General features: G+C 48.6%; 1 protein-coding gene across 1 annotated transcript in view; it reads right to left on the bottom strand.

The window, feature by feature from the left end:
• The window catches only part of RBM19 (RNA binding motif protein 19), a 59,627-nt gene that overhangs the window by 31,411 nt on the left and 11,614 nt on the right, over window positions 1–16,602 (bottom strand). The window contains exons 17-21 of the mRNA XM_061465793.1: window positions 16,025–16,164; window positions 14,730–14,790; window positions 13,413–13,492; window positions 12,297–12,352; window positions 10,733–10,849 (exon numbers count right to left, since the gene is read on the bottom strand). Of these exons, the coding sequence (XP_061321777.1) occupies window positions 10,733–10,849; window positions 12,297–12,352; window positions 13,413–13,492; window positions 14,730–14,790; window positions 16,025–16,164 (454 nt within the window). The remainder of the gene's footprint in view (window positions 1–10,732; window positions 10,850–12,296; window positions 12,353–13,412; window positions 13,493–14,729; window positions 14,791–16,024; window positions 16,165–16,602) is intronic.

Here is a 16,602-nt window from a genome sequence, read left to right as displayed (position 1 = left end):
AGAACTTGGTCAGAAAACACATCCCATCTTCAAGGGTGGCTTCTGTGAACTCCTGGATGTCTCATAATGGTCAATCCCATAACACCACCTTCATAAGGCAAGCCTTAGGAGCTTCTTCATATACTTAGCTGCACCAAGCTCTCAACTGAAGATCTCCTTTGCCAGAGGCCTGGAAGTGGTCAGGATACTACTGGGGATAAGGAAAGGGAGGTGAACAGACAGATGGTCAGCCTGATCCTTTCCTTAGCTTGTTTTCGTCAGGAAAAGCAACACATGGGCAGAAGCACAGACAGAAATGCTCATGGTATCACCAGCTGCAGAAGCCAGCACGGTTCAAATGCCTTTGGCAGGAGGTCTGCCCCCGGGGGAGGTAAGAGACTGCGCAATGAAAGGTCCTTAATTGCATCCATATCCCAAGGCTTAAAATCCATTGGATGAGAAGACGTAGAAAGGCTTGAGGTTAAAACAAAATAAGAATGCAAACAGAGATGCAAATAAGGACACAATGTCATCCCGAGGAGAAAACTGTGATTCATTAGAGGCTTGCTCAGGACCTTCTCATCAAGTGAGGCTGAGAAATACCCACATGTATATGGTAGCGGAAGAGAACAATGTCACTGCAAGAGCTAAAGTTAAGGAATGCAACAGAGAGAAGGAAAGAACAATCTTGGTTCCTCCTTGACTTAAAGACACAAGCCCAAAAGTTCACCCAGTGTCATTTCAACCTAGTGAATTCTGCCAGCCCCCAAAGGAGTCTCGGTGACCAAGGGACAACTCTGAAAATCAGCAAAAAGTGGCTACAACATAAGGCAGAAAACCTCCACCTTTTCCCTTCCTTATACTGAGAATCATGGAATGGTTTGGGCTGGAAAGGACCTTAAGATCATCCAGTTCCAACCTCCTTGCCATGGGCAGGGACACCTCACACTAAACCATGGCACCCAAGGCTCCATTCAACCTGGCCTTGAACACTGCCAGGGATGGAGCATTCACAACCTCCCTGGGCAACCCATTCCAGTGCCTCAGCACCCTCACAGTAAAGAACTTCTTCCTTATATCCAATCTAAACTCCCCCTGTTTAAGTTTTAACCCATTACCCCTTGTCCTATCACTACAGTCCCTAATGAAGAGTCCCTCTCCAGCATCCTTGTAGCCCCCTTCACATGCTGGAAGGCTGCTATAGATGCACACATTCTTCTCTTAGCTATTCAGATAAAAGGAGACCTTGTAATAGCTACTAACTGCAAGGGTTATCACCAACTCCTATAGGCTTTGGGTTTTGCTTTCTATGGAGGAGCAAAGACCCGCATGTATGCACACGTATCAGCACAGGAAGGGGCAAAAACCCCAAAGCAAAAGCTGAGTCACAGCTGAACCAGACATTTCAAGAGCAGCCCCTTCGCCATCTCCTTCCATCTCCCCAAGCCCCTCTATGCTGAGGAGCATCAGCATCTATGTGTAAAACTAATGAAGTTCCATCAGGAGGTCGGGCTTGGTGCCCTGGTGAGAGATACTTCAGCAGGAGTTTCAGCCTAGAAACTCCTTTCCTGTGCACTGGACGAGTGGACTAAGCAAAAGCAGGCAGCCAAAAACTCCTCAGCAGAGGTTCTGGGTGAGCAGAAAAGGGGACCTGTGGGTATGGAGTATGGGGAGTGCAGAAAAGAGGGGGAAATACAACAAAATCAAGTATTTCAATGAATATTCAAGCCAGGGAAAGAGATGGAACTGAAAAAATCTTCCTGCTCTTGGGAAGATCCACCTTTTAAAGCAATTCTGTCAAGATAACACAGAGTTAAACACTCCCTTATCTATGTTAAACACCTTTATGATTCAAACTGGAAAACCAGCACAGAAAACCTATTTCACTCTCCCCCAGCCCATGGCTCATTTTGGACAGGCAAATTAAAGTGGCCACTTACATTTTGGGTCTCTGAATATCAACCCAGAATCGCTGTGTTTGGGTTTCCAGTACAGAAGGAAAAGGACTAAAAGACCCAATAGTTTAATTCATGCTTTCTGAGATTGTAAGAGAAATAAAGCAGCAGATCCCTGTATTGTCACCTGCAGCTCTCAGCTCTGAGGCTGGTGCGCATACCTGCTGCTCACAAAAGCACCCACACTACACAGCATCCCAGCCTGGTTTGGGTTGAAGGGACCTTAAAGCTCATCCAGTTCCAACCCCTGCCACAGGCAGGGACCCCTTCCACTAGAGCAGCTTGCTCCAAGCCCCTGTGTCCAACCTGGCCTTGAACACTGCCAGGGATGGGGCAGCCACAGCTTCTCTGGGCACCCTGTGCCAGCGCTTCAGCACCCTCACAGGGAAGAGCTTCTGCCTAAGAGCTCATCTCAGTCTCCCCTCTGGCAGGTTAAAGCCATTCCTCCTTGTCATTGCTCCTGAGCACCTGCAATCTGGGCACAGGAGCACACAAGGATTAGTAAATCCCTTGCACCAAGCTAGGCTGTGAGGAGGCAGCTGGAGTGCAGGAGAACAAGGTCACACACAGTCCAAAGGCATGGGGTTGTTGGTCCAGGGATCCAGCCCAAGGGGAGAGACTTAAATCTCCCAACAGCCCTCAGCAAAAGACAGAAATGGGGTGATAACAGAGAACAAGGGCAGGAGGAGAGCCAGGTTATGTGATGGGGAGACCACAGCAGCCCAACACAACACACAGGACTTGCTGCAAAGACCAGCCCTGAGTCTGCTGGAAGGCTGCAGGAAGGACACCTTGGGTGACATGGGCTAACGTGTGGTGTCTCTGCCCATGGCAGGAGGGTTGGAACTGGATGATCTTAGGGTGCTTTCCAACCTCCTGTGATTCTATGCCACACTGCCAGGGGTGCTGGAGGGAAGGGGAACCGTGACAGTAAGGAATCTCCACCTTCAAATCCAGTTGGCAGGCGGGTGAGAGGGGCAGAGCTGCACCAGGTTAAAGCTTCACTCCAGAGCAGCACCCTGCAGCCTCCCATGCCAGACACGCTCCTCCTCAGACACTCAGCAGCCCAAAGCACAGCCCTGGCATTCCAATTAGGAATGCTGAAATCCAGCAGCAACCCAAAGCTCCACATCACCTCCTGTCATCGGCGGAACCTGCTCGCATTTACATCTGCTGAGGATGTGGCCTTGAACCAGCTCACTGATGCTGCTACCAGTGCATGCAGCCCTGTGGGGCTCTGGGCATTGGTTTGCACCATGAAGTCAGCTTTAAAATGGGAAGCAGACATTGTTATCCCTAGGGATAAACCAAAACAGGGCAAAAGTGCTGTCGGCATAGGAATCCATCCATAAGCTGAAGACACCAGAGCCCATACGTGCACCTACGTGCTCCAATGCAAACCAGCATCACCATTAAGTGCCTGTGAGCTCAGGGCTCTCAGTAGCCTGGAGCAGGAGCTGGGAATGGCTTTAGAGATCTCAAAGAAAGACTGATCACTGTTTGAAACCACCCATCTGTTTCCTGGAGAACACACTATGTGGGACCCCACTCAACACCAGACTAAACTCACAGGCATCGTTAGTGCTTTCCATGCTCAAACATGTAATGAGATGTGTTCCAGCTCTTGCTCCTACAACTGTTTTTGACAGGTTTCCACCTGAAAGCGTGCCTCAGCAAGGTACACACTCCACAGTCCTTCCATGTGTTGGCACCAACACCTCAATTCACAGGGAAGCCAGAAAGCTGGGATCCAACACTGACCCAGTGCTGGGTGCAGAGCACCTACTGATGCTAGCTGCTTCCCTGGGATCCTTCTGCTTGTACAACACTCATTTTTGGGCTCTTCAAGCACAGGCTTGCAAGCAGATTACTTTGGGATGAGTGATCAATACCTGCCTGGGTAACAGCAAAGACCCCATCAAGGTATCAAGACTGGATCAGCCTTTCTCCTCTCAGCTGCAGATGCTCCACTAGAGGATTTGGTTCATCTGACTCCACATCAACCAACAACTCAGTTTGCTGGACCACAGGTACCACACTGTGAAAGACCAAAAGGCTTTTCCCTCAGGAGAAGCAGCTTCCTGGAGACAAGCAGTGATACATTGCTCTGGGGAGCATCTCTGTATTCACTGATAAAGGAGCTGAACCTATTAGCTTTAAACCAGTAACTACACACAGTTAGGACAAGAGACATTTAGCTGGTGGGCTCTGCTTGTCACTTGAACAGCCACCTCCTTGGTCCGAGTCCTTCAGACTGGATCTAGCTGCAGACTCACAGTGGGACCATCATGATAAACTGACTCAAAAATGCAGTTTAATCTGTTCATGGAGCTAACCCAGATGAAGCCAACAGTGGTTTCTCCCATGAGGAAGGGTTGATGATCTGCTCCACATCTTCCCATCAGTACTACAGACCAGTGTGCCCAATACCTGCACATCTACAACCCTGCCCCTCAAACAATATTCTCAATATTTTATGGCTGTCAGTTAAATTTTGGTCTGGTTGTAAAGGGCTGGGAGCATAATAAATAGGAAGTTTTATAGTCCTATGAATCAATATAGTCCTGTGATCCTATGAATCGAGTTTGCAATGCACATGCCCTTGTGCTGGGTGCTGGGGGAGCTTCCAGTTGTTGAACAGAAGAGAAAGAGGTGTGCTTTGGCTTTTCACAGCAGGGTGCAGGACACACTGTGGGACATCACTCCCAGCAAGGAGCTAAGCAAGCGATTCAACCAGGAGGAGACATCTGACCCAGGACAGCGCTGCTGATGCAGTAGGATGGCAGCAGGACGGGGCAATAGGGAATCACTAAGCCTGTCCCACCATCTCCAGCTGGGCTCAACAGCTCCTGGGGCTTCTCCCCAGCAACTCCATCTCCTCCAGCCACAGTTGTGCAGCCCCAGCAGACCCTTACACCAGGAGGAGATGCTCACTGGGATGCCTGCAGCATTCCCAGGCCACCTCACTGCAGGGGGACAGTATGGAGAGGAAAACTTTCAGGAGCTAAAGGGGAAGCAGCAATGGATTCTGAAACACTTCTAGCACAACATCTAGGGGTTTAGAAGCAAAAGCATCACTTGGATGACATCAGACTGCTCAGAGATCAATGCTTACAGCACTGGGCATCCTAGGACTGTTTGCACTGGATATTCTAATTAATACTGCCCAGCACTTGCTTAACTCACATGTTTATGAAGGGACTGAGTTCCCGCCCCCCCCCATCTCTTGCCTTTCAGTAGCAAAGATTTCCACAGCTTCAACAGGGCAACACCACTCTGGGAAGGAGAAATTGTCTTCAGTCATGTAGACTCCATTACTGGGAGAAAGGTGTGAACAGCAAGCAAGCCTGGCAGACGGATTCATTATACCACCGTGTCCTTTATAATGGGAAATGAAAAGCCCATTCTGATAACTCCACTTTATTATAATAGGTCAGAAGAAGTGAAAGGCATCATCTTATAAAATTAACTTCATAAAGACTGCCTTTAAAAGAAATAGAGCTCTGCCAGTTTATCCACTGTCTGTCTCTTCAGAGACTTTTCTTCTTCCAGAAGAGACATGAGTCCAAAGTCTTGTCCCACAGCCTGTCTTCACTTTTACCCTCTATCAGAGGGAATAGATCTGTTTTCTCCTAATCAGTGCCTGGCACTTGTTTTGCCAGCTGTAATAAATGCCATGTCTTTGTCAAGAGGAAGAAAACAGTCAGCAAAGGAGTTAAAATTAAAAGAGACACCCACCCCTGAAGGTCTTTGCAAGAAGCAGCATTACTTTCTTTATAGGAAAGTCAGAAAACGGAGACAAATGCACCCAATAACCAGTTCTGTGCTCTGGCATAGCTTTCTGGTGCTTTTACTGCAAGCTTCTGTAGTCAAACTTAAGTCCAGTCTCTCAAGTGATACTAATTTGTGTGATTTAACAGTTTGGTTGCAGTTCTTCTAGGTGAGAGGCAAGGGATGGCCAGTAAACCATCTTCCACACTCATGGTGCTGGCTCCTGATGTCGCTCTGAACTTTCATAGACTCATAGAATGGTGTGGATTGGAAAGGACCTTAAGATCATCCAGTTCCAACCCCCTGCTATGGGCAGGGACACCTCACACTAAACCATGGCACCCAAGGCTTTGTCCTACCTGGCCTTGAACACTGCCAGGGATGGAGCATTTACCCCTTCTTTGGGCACCCTGCGCCAGTGCCTCACCACCCTCACAGTAAAGAACTTTTTCCTTATATCTAACCTGAACTTCCCCTGTTTCAGTTTGAACCCATCACCCCCTGTCCTATCACTACAGTCCCTGATGAAGAGCCCCTCTCCAGCACCCTTGTAGCACCCTTCAGACACTGGAAGCTGCTCTGAGGTCAGCACACGGATGGGTTAGTGTCTGCTGCAGTAAGTCAGCAGGGGAGGGGCTGGAAGTGCTGGTTATTGCAATATTAGGATAATTTATAGATACAGCCCCAAGAAAGAGTTTTTAAATACATTTTGCAAAGCAAAGAGGCAACAATGTCAGCCCTAAAACATGCTACTTGAGATGCAACTCTAACAACCGCATCCTTAGGTGGTACAAGCATCAGTCATGTCAAACTCCAGGCAGACTCTCACCAGTATCTATCCCTTAGGTTGTATTTGATTGGGTAAGGATCATAGAATAGTTAGGGTTGGAAAGGACCTTTTATGAAGTCTCTTTCTACACCTAATCGTTCCCCCTTTGGGGACAAGAAAACCTACATCTCCTGCAAACATTCTATGCCAACTGGAAAACAACCTTATTTGTAATATTCATGGTGTAGACAGGGGGAAGGAGGATGGAAGAGGATGCTCTGAAACAAACAGTTAATTGGAACTTCCTGCATGGATCTAATGGGATAGATTTTAAAGGAGCCTCATTTTCAGCAATTGCCAGAGCTCCAATCTGTGAAAATGTGGCCTTTCAGAAAGCTCCAATTCAGCTTGCCACATCTGGAGTTCCTTTTGAGAGAAAGTCCTGCCATAAAAGCCCCCCAATTTGGGAGCAAGAATTAGCAGCCGTCATGGGATATCAGTCCCTTTGTCTCTCCTCCCCTTCCTATGGCTCTCTGGGAAAGAACTAAGGACCATTTATCTTTTGTAATATTTCCAGGTAGTAAAAAAGAGGAGAATGGAATAAAGAACAAAAATTGGGGGGGGGGGGGGGGTGAAGAAAAAGAGAACACACCCACAAAAGCTAAATCTTCACACCTGGCTATTATAGGCAGCCCCTGTGATTGAAAAGCATTTCTCCCTCTAAAGAAAATAACACTTGCAGGGGCTCAAAAGGATGAAATTAAAAATGCCTTGATGGTGCCAGAGAGGCCAAAACCTCCAGCAGAAGAGGCCAGGACACGCTCAGAACCAGCACCACACACCCCAGCAAAGCCATTGGGTCTGCTGTGGAAGGTGGGCAGCACTTAAGGCTCATGGAGCCCTGCAACAAGATGTTTGGTTTGCAGGCAGAAGACTTCAGCTGTTACACAGAGCATCCATGACTCCCATACAGAGACAGGGAAGCACCACATTTGTCCAGCCCAAGAATTAAACTAGATATGGCCCAATTCCAGAACTAAAAAGGATCATGGAATGGTTGGGGTTGAAGGGACCCTAAAGCTCACCCAGTTCCAGTCCCCTGGCACAGGCAGGGACACCTTCCACTAGAGCAGCTTGCTCCAAGCCCCTGTGTCCAACCTGGCCTTGAACACTGCCAGGGATGGGGCAGCCACAGCTTCTCTGGGCACCCTGTGCCAGTGCCTCAGCACCCTCACAGGGAAGAGAAATGTGAAGAAACACATTTGCTTTGAACCTCCTGCTAACTATGACCTGGGGGGAAATGACTTTGAGTTTTACACCTACCCATAGATCTTTCCCAAGAGATTGCCTGGCCTCCTTCCTCCCAGGAATCCACCTCACTGCTGGGGAATGCAGCTCCCCAAACCTCCTGGTGCTCATGATGCAGAGGATGGTGCAGAGCCTTTCCCGTGGTTTGCATGGATTACCCAAAGTGACTGGGGAAGGTGAAGAGCAAAAAAGGACCCACACAAGGCAGCCATGGTCTACCTTCACCTGTGCTAAGAGCATGAACCATGGTGCAGGGCAAGTTTGAGTACTGAGGGATGGATCCACACACAGTGATATTAAATAACATAATAACAATGATACGAAAAAGCATAAAGCCAGGGCAGGATTTCCTGTACTGCCAGTGCTGATTTTGAAGGCTGAACAACCTTTAAAATCCACTGTTCCTAAGACCCAACTCCCTTGTTTTGCTGTCCCAGTGTCATTAACACCTATAGTGGGTCCAAAGGAAGACACAGCTCCTTGACAAAGCTCAAAACATGGAAATAATTGTCTTGGGAAATATATCTATATATATCTATATCTATCTATAGATAAATATATATTGATATATATAAGGGGAGTTAAAACTAGATGATCTTAAGGTCCTTTAAAACCCAAACCATTCTATGATATATACATATACACAAACAGATGTAAACATATATTTGCATAACAGATGTATTTGTCTGGTTAATTTATACACAGAGAGACACTGTGTGTACATATATTTATGCATTAATCTTTCTCTTGCCCAGGCAACTGAGAAAAGCAAAAGCAAGCACAGAAGGAAGCAGGCTTGGAGACAACATCAGGTGCAGGGCTGGAATGTGGGTTTTGAGCGTGTCAAACAATACAGGAGAGATGCTCACCCTGCAAAGCCTCCCACCTCCATGGGCCGGGGCTGCTACCCTGCATGATGATGCCCAGCAGTGTGGCCTGGTGGCCCTCAGGCTGGCTGTCCCTTGCTGTCCCTAATGCTGTGGCCTCAGCCAGCCTTTCCTGGGCAGGCTAAGAGTGCCCCCTGCAGCCCTGCTGCCAATTGTGAACTTGTTCACAATTCCAACTCCACAACCAAATAGAAACAAGACAGGTTCCTAAATGCAGGAAGAGCTCCAGAGCAAGGGCATCTGATTTCAAACCACCCCAAAAAAGCAATCCAGGAGGATGAAGTGTTTCGTAGCGCTCCGTCATGCCTGGTTTTAGCTGCTCCGAAGGGAAAGAGGGATGGCAGGGGTGGAGAGGGAGGACTCTGTGTGTGTGTGTGTGTGTTTGTCTCTACCAGCTGATGGCTTTTGTCTTGAGGATAAAACCTCCCATCTCTGAATACACCAGGTGACTGAAAGGGATGCTCACACGTCACGCCGAGAGCGCTGTCAACAGCACCCGTGGCTTGAAGCTGCATGTTCCTTGCAATAGTCATCAGACTGTTCCTCTCCCCCTCCTCTCCACTGCACTGAGGTGCTAGACAAGCCAGGAGAGAAAACAACATACCAACCCCCCCCAGTCTGCTGGGCTTGTCTGTCCTCATGCTATACACAAGCCTCTCAGCTCCTTGAACCTAACCCAGGGCCCCAGAAGGCAAATAGATCCCCCTGGGTTTGCTTGCTCCAGCTTCATGAGGGTCACGTCTGTAGCCACACACTGTTGGGTTTTGAATTAGCAGTGCCCCGCTGCTAAGAAACTCAGCACAGTGATTTGGAAGTCCAGAGGTTTCACCCTGTTTCAGTAGGGCCTCACAGGGTTGCACAGCACAAGCAGTATCTTCTGTGTGCACAAACACATCTTCTACAGGGATCTTTACATTGTGCCTACCATCACCCTTCCAGCAACACAGGTCCAAGAGCCAAGTCAAAGTCAGCATTCAGTTAAATCCCCCAACCTACCCCAAACCAGCATCACAACACACAGCATCCCTTGATGCATTATACCTTGGAAACGGCCTACCAGCCACACAGGAACCACTGTCCTTACCTGTGGTCAAGCCAGGAGAACATCACAGGTTAATAAAGTAGGCAGAACTGACTGTATGCAGGGAAGTGCATAGCTCCCCTAACAATGAACAAATCACTGCCCTGCAGGTCCTCACAAAGTGGTTTCCACTGCATGGTCTGAGGAGGTTTCAAAGGCATAGGTAATTCCACAATGCACCCCCTTTGGAAAGAAACGCCACAGCCCTGATCAAACCAAAGTCCTGACCAAACCAAAGCCCCTGCCTTCTGCTTAGACAGACCCACACAGAAAGCCTAACCCAGTGAGCTATCATCCTTGTTTTCCAGATGGGAAAACTGACAGGTGGAGCTGGACACCAATTCCCCCAAATCCCTTTCACAAGCCAACAGTGGAGCAGGGAGCATGGCCTGGGTCAATGAGCAGAAGACTCTCATCCTGAGAGCAGAAAAGATGCTGTATATTACACAGTTGCACTTCTTTTCCAGGACACATTACAAGCCTTAATGAATCACTGCACACAAGGCTGAGGATGCAAAGAGAACAGCCATCAGCCAGCACACAGAAGGATGCAGGCTGGGATCCCAAAATCCCTATTCAATACTCAGCATTATCCCAGGCAGGTCTCACAGCTGACAAGGTATTTCTTGCTGGTGAGGGTATTAAAGGCAGCACAGTCCCACCCCCTTACAGACACAGGGCTGGCAACCACAGGGCAACACCCCACAGCTATGTGAGGCATAGGCAGTGAAACCCTCATGGAAAGGAAAGTGAGTGGCTCCAGCCCAAACACTGGCTTATGTGAGCTCTGTCTCATCAGCAGAGTTTCTATATGGTATAACCTGCCAGGCCTTGGCATCTACATTCAGTAAAAGGCTCCTTTACTTCCACAAAGAAAACAAAACCTCATAAACTTTACAATCCAGCAGCAAGATCCTGCATGAAAACCACACCAGCTCCAGCCCGGAGCACTCCACAGACCCAACAGAAAGCACTTTCCTACCTGAAGAGTTCCCTGATTTCCCTGATGGTGGCCTGGAATGGGATGTTTCGGACCAAGATCTTGGAAGTCTTCTGCTTCTTGACAATTTGCTTCCTTCGGGAGGATTTCACAGCAGGCCTGGGAAGGCACCAGAAAGAGCAAGTGAGGACGAGCATTGCACGCTGGCTCCTCCAACAGCAGGAATGCAGAACATGAGCTAGCACACATCAACATCCTCACTGGCATCTTGCTGGTGGTAACAGAAATGCCACACAGCACACCGAGAAGGAATGAACTGAGTTAAATCCTACATCTGAAAACCAAAGCTTCCAGCTTGCTGATTGCGACCTTGGTTGAGATTAGACAGCGCTGTTGAGGTTAGCCTGGACTCCCATCTGCCACCCGCTCTGACATCAAATCTTGTCCCTTCCATTCTCAGGAGGATGCACTATCTGATATACGTTTTTTAAATAGCTCAGTGTAAGCTCAGTTAGTTTCTTTTTCTTTCTGCCTTAGAAAACAGCGAATGAAACATTCAACAATTACTAGTTTTTAACTCCAGAATCGTATTGCATATGGACACGAATTTACCTACGACAAAACACAGCAGCTCATTTCATTAAGCAAAGCATTCCATACTGCAGGCTGGGTACCCACTGAAGGGACTGAAGAAATCAAATTGGATGAAAACAGTTTATTACAGACTTGAATAGGAAGTGCAGACAGGGAGCTGTCAGACTGCTTCTGCTCCCCAGGGACACATTTTGACATTTAAGAGATACCTCCTCTAGTGCAGTTCCCAAAGTGCCTACAGGACAGCTCTTAGGTGCCTACATTCACCTTCAAACATCTGGATTAGATACCAACTTTGCATTTTGAAAATGCCATCCTGAACACAAGCTAGGAAAGGAAACCCTTCTAGTGTGGAACCCTTCCCCTGTTGGAAGCAGGACTCAGTCTCCAAGTAAATCCATCCACAAGTAACCATCTCCTTTGCACCCAACTGCCCCAACAGAAGAAGTTGAATCCAGATCTCTTTTCAAGCAAGAAACCAACCTTATTTGTCTTGATTTGATCAGTCAGCAGCGGAACATTGTTCTTAAGCTCCTGTTCTCCCTGATGAACTAGGGTAAAAGATCTCATTACCCGGAGAATATTTGTCTTCAAGAGCTCTTTAAACCCACTGCAACTCAGGCTATCACTTCATTTTGCAATGCTGACTGAACTGTCAAAGCAGAGGCTTAAGAGGGCTCTTTTCCTTCAGCGTGGAAGAAAACTCCAGTGCCTGGTTCTCACTTTGGGCTCATTTTTGGGGTCCCTGCATGCCGCCTCATGGCTTTAACTGGAAACACGTTATTTAGTGAGTGAACACCTTTGTACCAGCTATTCATCATTTCTTCTTGCTTTTCAAGCAAGACTGACTAAAGTGAGTGAGTAAATCACAACGGCTGATGTGTTCAACAGTCAGAGCACTGCTGCTTCCATCCCTTGTGATGCAGAGATGCTAGGTAAGAAGGCAAGAGCCTGTCAAGCATTACTGCAGCTGAAGTGTAACCATGTTACAGAGGTGAGACATGAGCTTTACCTGACAGCTCTCTCTGAGATTTTCACTTCCAGCTTATGGCCATCTACTGAGCAGCCCTAGAAGTTAAAACAAAGAACAGAAACATGAATAGATGAATTCAAGAAAATAAACTCAATAAATAAATTAAAATCAAAGCCACAACAGCTTCCAAGCTTCCAGCACAGTATTTCACATCCTGCTCCTCCCTATGTATCCCTCCCTTTCTCCCTGCCAAATAGCTCCCTGTTGAACACCACTCATGTGAGGCAAGGCTTTGATAGGAGGCTGGAAACAGCTCAAAGACTGGACAGGTTGGAGACTGACGCAGCAGCCAACATCCCTGATCGAGCTGTCCATCAACATCAGCTCTGCTACCAAACTGACAAAGCTGAGTCACTTCAATGCTCTGGGCTGTGGTTTCCTCTGCCTCTGGATTCTAAACTCTTTAAGGCAAGGACTGTCTTATTATTTGTTGTGGAAAGAGCCAAGGATGTCTTGATGGCCAGCAGCAGCCAATACAGCAAGGAAGTCCTTTGTCTCTTGCTTCCTGCACTAGAACAAGCAGCCTCTTGCCTAATCATCCCCTGACAGAGCCCTGCTGCCCACCCCATCCACAAAGCACCCATTTTCCTTGCTTTCTCTCTTCTCCAGGATTCTGCCATTTAAAAGGATGGAGAACACACATCTACCCCAAGACTACTTAGGCTGTGGAATGCAAAATGACCACCTGCTGAAGGTGGACCTCACGGGTTGTGCCCAATGAACATACATAGTTTACACAGAGAAATTCCTTCACATCGACCTAGAAAGGCACCACTCCAGCTGTCCCACCTGCACCACCCAGGTAGCGTGGACCAAACCCGTGGATGTTTCTCTAGCACCAGAGACAATGATTTACTCCTCAGAGTGCAGCCAAGCCCTGTGATGGGTGTGACGGAGAAGGCAGGAGGCTAGAAGACCCTAAACTGTCCTTTACATACTCCCTTCCCTCACAAGCCCACGTTAGAGACTTCCCCATCTGCACGATGTAACCCCTAGCACAGACATCCTCAGCTGCATTTTGAACTTCCCAGTTCATCCAAGCCTTTGCCTACCATCTCTGGAAAGAAATCCAGACTTGACAATGCTTAAGCTTACCTGGAGCCGGCGCAGGGCTTTCTGGGCACTCTCTGGCTTCTTGTACTCCACAAATCCAAAGCCCATTGAAAGCAAAGTGCCTGCCAGAAGAGAGAAGGGACTCATGAAGCTAGCAGGAAACTGTGATATTAAGCAGAAGATTCAAAGCAAATCAGGAGCAAGCACTGATGGCCAAAACTGGAGGGGGATAGAAACTAACACCCTATGCAAAAGGCCAGCCTGCCCATGCCCTAACTCCCATGCTCCTTATGAGCATCCCTTCCTTACTGACTTGTCCTGAGACTTGTTCCTCGTGACTGAAGTGAGACCTTCACTTGGAACACTTGCCAACTACCCAGAACTGGGTGTGACGTGCTGTACTTCCCACCATCACAAAGTGCCAGCTCTGTAGTTCACTTAAGGGACAAAGTGTGTTTGAGGTCCAAGGCACAAAGCACCAAGCACTTCTAGAAACTGGGTGGGCAGCTGCTAGTTTCGTGCCAGAGGAGGAGACCTTTATTCCACCTCCCTGCACAGCAAAGGTTTGCAGCACCCATGGTCACAGCACGCTTCTGAGGAACACATGGGCTAGTACAAGAGCCATAACTAAGGCTGAGGGTGAGGAAAGGAAAGATCCCCATGCAAATACGTAACACCCAGTTTCCAACTTCAAAACCTTAGTTGTAGCAGGCTGTAGAGATGGCCCCACAGTAAGAGGGGGAACTGCTTCGTATCCCATGCAAGCAGAGCCCTGTTAGGGCAAAAATCCTATAAAGCCATGCAACTTCCTAGCCTTAAAAGAAGGAAGACACAGTCCCTCTAGCCAGTGCTTGCTTGAAGCAAACTCTACCCTGTCCAACAGCCCAGAAAGCAAGCACAGTCAATGCAGCAGGCATAACCAGTCGTCAGCACAGCCTGCTGGCAGGCAGAAGGCAAAGGAAGCCCACTCAGCACAGTACTCAGCCAGGCACCCTTGAAGATCCCACTGTTATTTGAGGTTAAAGCATCCTGTGCACGTTTCATCGTTGTGGGGGACTGGTTCCTTTCAACTTGCCTCCTGCTTTCTTGTGTGATCCTGAAGGAGCTGGCTTCTCTATCTCAAGATCTCAAGAGAAGGCCACGTCTCCACGAATCCCACAATTCAGCTTCACCTCCTAGGCCAGACCCCAAGGTATTTGAAATGGCTGAAAGCAGCAACCACAACAGCCACACTTCTAGAAACGAGGATTTCACCAACGAGAACACAAATGCTCAGCCAGCTGAATGCTAAAGCAACGCCACACCTGAGCCCTCAGCAACCAGCCGAGGGAAGGAACTGAACAGCAGCATCTAGAGTACCTGCTTTGTCTTTCTTCTTGGATATCGTGCAGCTCTTCACAGCTCCCACTTTGGAGAACGTCTGCAAGGAATTGGGACACGTGATTCAGCTCCCTTTGTCACAGGCTGGCGACTCGAGTGACAACGTGGCCCTCTTCCAGAGCCAGGCCCACCTCCCCGCTGTGCACACACCTGATAAGCAGTCAGTGCAGCTGCATCCTTTCTTATACCATTATTTCTGCACAAATACATCCCCACACACAGGCTTGTAAAGAAATCAATAGGCACATTCCCAGGAATCTTCCACCACTCCTCTGAACCAGCACACAGACCTGGGATGGTGCTGCAGGGATGTTACTGGTTATAAGAAGCCCTCAGCCTGGTTGGGACCTTAGGGGTGGGTGACTCCTGTGATGGCCCTAGAACTCGGCTCTTTCCAAAGACGTGCAGGAGGGGATGGAGGGTAGCAGGGGCTGCAAAACCACAGCCAGAGGGAGAAGAAGAAAAGGGACAAGTCCCAGTCCTTCTCTGAACACTTACATCTGGCCCTGGATCCAACTGGACCAGAGCCAGTACCACAGCCCCAAGGTATAGGAGCACGGGTCCAGGCTGACATTGCACCAGCACTCTTGGGCCATGAAATATGCCATTTTCGATAGCTACAAGAAGTGGCAGAGACAAGAATTCCCAGTTGCTTTTCCCTATTTTCCTATTACCATCCCACATGGCTTTTGGAACGCTACCTCTCCCCGATGAGGTAAAGCAGCACAGACAGCTCAGTGTTGGCAGAAGCTTCGATGAAAAGCACATCTCACTGAAAACATCAGCCCTTTATTTACTGCCTCCACACACAGAGCAGTACCACAGCTCCTAAAGTGCTTGTCCCAAGGAGAAGCATTATAGAAAGCATGGGAAATGAGTCTTGAAAGATTTCCTACTGCCTCCACCTGTCCTGAGGTGGAACTAAACCCCGGCGAAAGGGGCTCAGACACATTAGTCTTAACGGGCACCTGAAATCCCAAATCAGAGGGTCCCAGTCCCAGTATAATCCAGTGCTCCCTCATCTCCCATTAGGTCATACTGGCTGCAATTTAACTCCTCCAAACACATTATCCTCAGCACACCAGGTGAAGAACAGCTTGCCCCTTGCCTTCTGCAGCAGAGTAGAGCCCTTTCTTCTGGCCCATGTTGGGGGTAAAGGCTTTACTCCATCAGGCATCTCAGCCTGGCTCCCAACCACACACTCAGCCCCTTCCACTCCAGCAAGTGGACTATGCTAAGCAAAACCCAGCCCCTTGTCCTTGCTTACGGCTCACCTCCTTCAGTGTGTCTTCTGTGGTGGCAAAGTTCAGGTTTTTGATGAACAAGGTACATCCAGGAATGCTTTCTTCTTCCTCCTCCTCCTCCTCTTCATCTTCCTGTGCTGCTGTTTCCTCTGTGCCCTTCATAGCTTCGTCTGAAACACAAAGAATAAACCCAACTTTGTAAGATGCGAGATATCTTGCCCACTGCCCCAGCTAATAGTTAATACTGCAGCAGGAACAGGCCACTGCTCTTTTGGCTCTTTGCAGGTAGACATAGACTGAAGCAGGCTCAACACACAGAGGGGCTGGAGCAGCTCTGCTCTGGAGCTAGGCTGAGAGAGCTGGGCTGATTCAGCCTGGAGAAGAGAAGGCTCCTGAAGGGGAGACCTGAGAGCAGCTCCAGTGCCTAAAGGGGCTGCAGGAAACCTGGAGAGGGGCTTTGGACAAGCGCCTGTAGGGACAGGCCAAGGGGAATGGCTTTAACCTGACAGAGGGGAGACTGAGATGAGCTCTGAGGCAGAAGCTCTTCCCTGTGAGGGTGGTGAGAGATCTGTTGGACCCCATGCTCAAGCAGAGGCTGCAGAGGGATG

The sequence above is a fragment of the Pezoporus flaviventris genome, unplaced genomic scaffold, assembly GCF_033815535.1.
Source record: "Pezoporus flaviventris isolate CSIRO_AGI_PZ_B2104156 unplaced genomic scaffold, CSIRO_AGI_Pfla_v1 ptg000041l, whole genome shotgun sequence".
NCBI classification, from domain to species: Eukaryota; Metazoa; Chordata; class Aves; order Psittaciformes; family Psittacidae; genus Pezoporus; species Pezoporus flaviventris.
Note: the sequence above shows the minus strand (reverse complement) of the source record. Positions and strands in the feature narration are given on the sequence as shown.